Source organism: Macaca mulatta, chromosome 1, assembly GCF_049350105.2.
Source record: "Macaca mulatta isolate MMU2019108-1 chromosome 1, T2T-MMU8v2.0, whole genome shotgun sequence".
NCBI classification, from domain to species: Eukaryota; Metazoa; Chordata; class Mammalia; order Primates; family Cercopithecidae; genus Macaca; species Macaca mulatta.
The window spans coordinates 215,118,003-215,124,915 of record NC_133406.1 but is presented as its reverse complement, the minus strand read 5'-3'; the positions used below and the strand labels follow the sequence as shown (position 1 = coordinate 215,124,915).

The 6,913-nt window shown below is 47.1% G+C and overlaps 1 protein-coding gene across 1 annotated transcript; it reads right to left on the bottom strand.

The window, feature by feature from the left end:
• On the bottom strand, window positions 1-5,829 carry STMN1 (stathmin 1). The gene is made up of 5 exons (XM_001114361.5): window positions 5,799-5,829; window positions 4,077-4,151; window positions 3,058-3,230; window positions 907-1,098; window positions 1-514 (listed from the first exon to the last, which is right to left on the bottom strand). Exons 2-5 carry the CDS (start codon window positions 4,087-4,089, stop codon window positions 443-445), a joined length of 450 nt encoding a protein of 149 aa, XP_001114361.3. The 5' UTR covers window positions 4,090-4,151; window positions 5,799-5,829; the 3' UTR covers window positions 1-442.
• Window positions 5,830-6,913: the final 1,084 nt, after the last annotated feature.

Genomic DNA, 6,913 nt, shown 5'->3' with positions numbered 1-6,913 from the left:
AACAGCACTGTGCAGTTTTATTAACCATTCAAGTCCAGTAGCATCTGGTAAGATTGGGACAGAATTGGGATTGAAAAGTGAACAGATATTCAGCATCTAACAGTTCAAAAGAAGCCACTACATACTCTTTTCACAAATATGTTTTCACAGAGCCAATACAGTACTAGCCATTAACCCAGTACACCAAGTGTACTGAAGTAGAAAAGATGCAACAAGAAAAATAGCTACATTAGAAAGACCAACACTTTAGAAAAAGAGTAAAACACTTTTAGTTTCTCCCCTTTAGCCCCTAAAACAACATCTTACAGTCTGAATCTACCTATACAGTCCTACATTAGCTTCTAAAATATTTGTCAGGAGGGAAAAAATAAAATGACACTGGCCAGTACAGTCTTTGGATATTTAGGAAGGGGATGGGGAGAAAGTCAGTTGTCAGAGCAAATTAGTCAGCTTCAGTCTCGTCAGCAGGGTCTTTGGATTCTTTGTTCTTCCGCACTTCTTCAATGTGCTTATCCTGTAAAGGAAGGGTAAGGTGTCATCAGTCAAAAAAAAAAAAAAAACCTGTCAAGTCACGACCCCCAGCCCCCACCTCAAAGAGGCCCAACACAACCTCGGTGCATATATTACAGCCTGTGGGAACCACAAAATTTGAGTTCTGAGACATCATCGAATCTCCTGGGTCCCTTGTAGAACCTAACAAGCTGCATACTGGTCTTCGAAGGACTATGCAATTATGCTGGGAATTACTGACTATTCCATCTTAAAATATACCTTTCATTTAACATGTTAAGCCCCAAATGGATGACAAAAAGACACCAAATACCTTTTATCAAAGCACTTAGTTCAAGCCAACTAATTGGTGCATCAAACTCCAGGCTCAACCCTTTTACAAGGTAAGAAACCAACCTTCTCTCGCAAACGTTCCAGTTTGGCAGCCATTTGTGCCTCTCGGTTCTCTTTGTTAGCTTCCATTTTGTGGGTCAGTTTCTCTTCTGCCATTTTACTGAAGTTGTTGTTCTCTTCTATTGCCTTCTGAAGCACTTCTTTCTCGTGCTCTCGTTTCTCAGCCAGCTGCTTTAAGACCTCAGCTTCATGCGACTGGAAAAAAAAAGTTTAATAGGCTAGGCACTTTGAAATGTATTCAGGCTGGGGGTGGTGGCTCACGCCTGTAATCCCAGCACTTTGGGAGGCCAAGGTGGGTGGATCATTTGAGGTCAGGAGTTCAAGACCAGCTTGGCCAACATGGTGAAACCCTACCTATACTAAAAATACAAAAATTAGCCAGGCGTGGTGGCGGGCACCTGTAGTATCCAAGCTACTTGGGAGGCTAAGGCAGGAGAATTGCTTGAACCCAGGAGGTGGAGGTTGCAGTGAGCCGAGATCGCGCCACTGCACTCCACCCTGGGTGACAGACTCTGCCTCAAAAAATAAAATGTATTTAGCATTAGTTAAAATTACAATAAAAATCAATTACTAAGGGGACTGAAAAGGGGCAGAAAATAAGGTCCGGTTTAAATAATACCGAGGTTAGGACCTGAATTATCCCTATCATACTGTAAAAATGGTATTTTTTCTAGTATTTGTATTTAACTTTGGAAAACTGCTTATCTGTTCAGAAATCTCTTACCCAATTAGTCCTTAAGGAAATCCTTGTAAGATTTACTGCTTAATGGTATCTGGATGACTTAAGGAATATGTACTTGGGAGTGGCACTTTTATTGTAAAGAATTTCACTATTTAACTTCAAAAGCTACCCAAAGAAAACTAGCTCATTGTAAAAATTTTAACCATAACTGGATAAAACAATGATAGGAAATGTAAGACTAAGCCTGCAGATTACTATTTAAGACAGAAAAATTTGTTTCAAGAAAAAGTCTTCTTAGCTTTTGTCTCAGGAAACTGCATTAATTACCAGACCATACCTTGGTATGACCCCTTCAACAGAACAGCTTGTTCTCAAAACACATTCAGATGTGTTTGGAACCACTGACTTGCAGGATAACCACAGAGCATCTGCCACTGGTTCTATTGATTCTCTTCTGCCAAATCCTAGTCATGATGGGAGTTTCACTATATTTAGCCAGTTACTATGTAAAGCACAGGCTAATGACTACAGGGCCAGGGTTGATGTCTAAAAAACTTTCCACTGTCCAACCTTTGGTTGTATTGCTTCCTCCTACTCCATGAACTCACACTATTACATAGAAGCATAGAAGATGACTCTTAGTGTAAGCACTGTGGCTCTTTGGGCGGGTGTGTATGTGTCCTACAAATCACACTATGCTGGTCTGGGGAAGGTTATTACCCTTACCTTTTGTGCCTTACTTGCCCCAACTTTAAAATCAATCCAATCAGGGTTGGGAAAGGGAGTTAAATGAAAAGTTATGTACAGTTGTTAATGAGTAACACCGAATGGAAAGAAACACACCAAAATGTTAACACTGGTTGCTTCTGGGAAGTGGGATAATTAATACTTTTAATTTCCATTTATAAATTTCTGTATTTTCCAAATTTTCTACAACTAGCATATTTATTGATTCTTCAAATTAGCTTTTAATGATAGTTACTTTATAATAGAATTGCTTAGATAAGAAAAGCTACCATGATACCAGCTGAGCAACACAATCACACTAGCAATTTAAAATGTTTTTATTGTATAGCTCTCAAAAAACAAAACCAAAGTGCCAAATAATCATCTGGCAACATATCTTTTCAAAGAGGAAGCACAAGCTTCGATTTAAGACAGACCAGGGCTTAAATTCTGACCCCAACACTTACTAGTTGTATGACTGCAGAAAAACGACTTAACATTCCTGAAACTGTTTCTAATTTCCATTATTTGAGGCAACACCATGTATTAAAGGAGAAAAATACAAACAAAAGAGCTGGCACATAACAGGAGTTCAATAAGTGAGGACTGGTATTTCCTTCCAATCACTGGCATATGTAATAATCACAGTGTAGCTACAATTCTGTTTTCTTCTTGTTAATAGAAATAAAACTGATCTGCCCATTACATAAATTAATATCCTGCTTTCTGTGAATTGCTTCGTTTACCTTGCGTCTTTCTTCTGCAGCTTCTAATTTCTTCTGAATTTCCTCCAGAGAAAGATCCTTCTTCTTTGGAGGGGAAAGGGGGAATTCTGGAACAGATTCTTTTGACCGAGGGCTGAGAATCAGCTCAAAAGCCTGGCCTGAGGCACGCTTCTCCAGTTCTTTCACCTGGATATCTAGAATTGATTATATTTATAATTCAGAAAACCAGGATTCTCCTATTCTAATAAACAGTACTATAATTTTCTAAAACCCAAATCAATTTAATGTATTAAATTAGGGCTGATGAGGAAAGTTGTGGTTTTTTCCCCTTTTTATTCCTATCAGCCTACTGACACTAGGGGAAGATGTGTTTGCAGCAAGATATTATCTAAATACCATTTCCCAAGGCCAGGTACCATGACTAATGCCTATAATCCCAGCACTTTGAGAGGCCAACATAGAAGATCCCCTGAGCCCTAAAGTTTGAGACCAGCCTTGGCAACAAAGGGAAAGCCCATCTCTACAAAAAAAAATTTTTTTTAATTAGGTGGGTGTGGTAGTCCATGCCGATAGTCCCAGATGCTATGGAGGCTAAGGTGGGAGAATCGCTTGAGCCCACTTGAGCTCCAGAGGTCAAGGCTGCAGTGAGCTATAATTAAGCCACTGCACTCCAGCCTGGGCAACAGAGTGAGACCCTGTCTCAAAAAAAAAATAAAAATAAAAACCATCTCCCAGAAAAACAAACCTCAACATTTTTGGATTAATAAATACTGTTTTGAGACATCAGTGTCTGACAATCGCTTTCATAAACAAAAGACTTGTGCAAACTCCACAATTTTGCTTCAGACTAAGCCAAACTGTCTAATAAACAACTATGAGCTCTTGGCACATTCAAGTGATAATCATTTTTTAATTCTCATATTCATAAAATAGGTTTTGGATAAGACCATAAGTGCCAAATCAAAGGTGAAGACCTGAGCCATCTCAACTTAAAATCATAAGCCCATCACAATTTCAGCTTTTCCAAATAGATTACCTACCAGAAGAAGCCATGGTGAATAGAAGACAAGCGACAGGCAGTGTATTCTGCACAATCAACTGGGATAAGGAAAGCCCTGAAAATGATTTTCAAAAACATGCAATCACTTTCTTTGCCTTTCTATATGTCATCAACCAAAAGAGATCTCACACCACATCTACATACATCGTCAGAAAAATCACTACGTAGAATAAAGACGTCATTAACCACGAAAAAAATTATCAAAATCTAAATGAACATATTGGGAAATATGACCTGAATATGATATTGGTTGCAGAAAATCAAGTTAACTGAGTTTGCTCGTTCATAAAACTCGGATTTTTAAAATCAGACGAAGTCACAAGGGTGAAGGATCTTTCTCCCCCATAAACTCTTTAACATTTCCCCGAAACTGTAAGAAGATATTCCAGATTCAACTCAACAGTGCCCCCGGAGCCATCTTAATACTGCCTACAACTCATTGTGTAAATGAAATACCCACCCCTGCTTTGTCTGTGTCTGACGTGGTGGATAAAAAAACGCCCAAGCTAATAGTAACCAATAATGTTGAACTCCTATTGTCCCTCAGGTTTAAGCTCCCTTGCCCAACAGCAAGCAAAATGTTATTGAACCTCTAGATTTTTACTTATAATATTTGCTGCCGTTATGTCATGAAAAATGCTGTATCTCTTGATCTTTTTAAGATTATGATTTTTGTAGATCCCAGCTAGTACCAAAAACGTAGGATGACAGGTTGCCAAAAGCTAGAAATTTAAACCAGAGGCAGCGACAAGATTTAGGCAAAGCAGAAAATTAGACGCAGCACCGGACCCAGGATGGGCGTGGTCCTGGTCCAGACGAGAAGAGGACCAGTCGCCTCCGGCCAATCAGAGCACGCCCTGCGCTCCGGCCCCTGGCCCCGCCCCCTTCCTCCCCGCGCCTTTTCGAATCTCCCCGAACTCTCAACACCCCAGAGCCCGCGCGCGTGGGAAGGGGAGGGGTGGGCGGGGCTAACGGTCCAATCCGGGTAACTCCGCCCCTGCCTGACTCCCCCCGCGCAGACGCCCCCCCCCAACTCCCGCCAAAAACACCTCCAGGCCGCCGCCACCACCCCCGTCACAGTTCACCGGGTGGGGCAGGCCCTGGGAACAGGCCCCCGGGTGGCCCCGCGGTGGGCTCGTCACCGCCTCCCGCCGTCCCTATGCCCAGCCTGCCGCCATCCAAGCTGTCCGCCCGTCCGGCCGCGAAGACAGAAGAACCCTCGCGGGGACCGGGAGCGCCGCCCCTCAGTCACCAGCTGCGGTCGCCAGGGGACGGTCGCGGGGAGGGTCGCGTCCCTGGCTGCCCGCAGTTTGGCCCTAAAGCCGCTGGTCCCGGGGGGCGCCGCCCCGTCCCTTCAGACAATGGGGACCCCGGCGGGGCCCGCAGGGAAGAGAGGGAGTGAGGTAAATGAGGGCCCACGCCCCCTATTGTCTCGTCGACGGCACCCCGGAGCGGACTCCGGGTGCTCGCCCAGCCCCCTGCCCACGAACAGCCGCGCCCCCAGACAGCGGGGACAAAGGCGAGGCTCCGCCCGAGCCACACACAAAGCGGAGCGACCCCCGCCCACCAGCCCCTCCGGGCCCCGCAGCCCCGCCCGCCGCCCTGCAGCAGGGGGTCGCTGCCACGGCCCAGCCCCTCCCGCCGACCGGATCCCTCTTGCTGGCCGCAGCCAGCCGCCGCCTCCTCCGAGCCCCGCACCCACCTGCTCGGTCCGAGCCGCCTGACCACACTCTGAGCACCAACAGACCCGGGCGCGCACAAAAGCGCCAAACAGCGGCACGTGACCTCCCCGCGGGGCTCCGCATTGGCCGAGAGCGGCGGCACGTGCCGCCCCCGCCCCCAACAACCCGCGTGGAGCCCCGCCCCCCGGGACCCCGAAGCACCCCGGGAAGTGTAGTCCTGGCCGGCAGGGCAGGAGGACAATGCGGGGGGTTGCGGGACGCCTGGGGAGCATCCCCAGGTGTGGGTCTGGGGCTGCGGGGGTGGTCTCGCCGTGGAAGAGGGAGTGGCAGTGGACCCCGGACTAGGTCCGAACCAGCTCCCCTTTCTCGAGAACAAGGGCAGGGCGGAGCAGGCGTGGTGGGGGGGTCCTTCCCTACCTTTCCAGACCTTGGCCGCCTGGACCCCGCCTTGTAAGAGCCACGTGCCCGCCTCGCCCCAAGGGCAGCACTCAGAGCAGTGCCCCTTCTAGTGCCCCACCCACATGGGTACCTAAGACGCCCGAGCCCCTGTGACAACACAATGCCACTCCACGCCCTTGCGGGGCCCCCTGCCCCCGGCGCCCTACACCGAGACCGGCGTGTCACCCATATTGTGACATCATCGTAATTTCTAATCCACTCAGCCCACAGGTCGCGGGCGTGTCCCTTCCCTCGCTGTGTGCGTTCTTGCCAGCATCCTCAGGTTCCCGAGCCGGTGACCAGGGACCTGTGCGGGAAAGCGTGAGGCTCTGGAATTTGATCGCCTTTGGTCTAACAAAGCCACTCAGCTTCAATGCAGACTCCATCTGTTCTGCCAAGCCTTCCGCGGATGATAGGGGAGGAAGAGCAATAGTCGTTCTAGACTACACAGATTGCAGTTAAGTGTTGCTTTTGTTCTCAGAGCACGTGCTCCCCAGAGCAGCACTGGGTTCCTTTTAAAAATCAAAAAAGGAGCCACAAGGTCGCTGTTCCCCCTGACCTGGATAGCTCAGAACCTCAGCAGAGGCACAAAGGAAATCGGTCTGACTGAGGCTTAGAATAACTGGCCCTTTCTCCCACAAGAAGAGGGAAAAAAATAAATGAAATGTACATGGTCCCCGCCTCCTCCCATTCTCTG

Excerpts from the sequence above, each read along its gene's own strand:
- STMN1 (XM_001114361.5), bottom strand. Across the intron at positions 1,099-3,057 it reads CTGCAGAAGAAAGACGCAAG|TCGCATGAAGCTGAGGTCTT; the intron begins GTAAACGAAGCA and ends TTTTTTTTCCAG. Across the intron at positions 515-906 it reads TGGAACGTTTGCGAGAGAAG|GATAAGCACATTGAAGAAGT; the intron begins GTTGGTTTCTTA and ends CTTCCTTTACAG.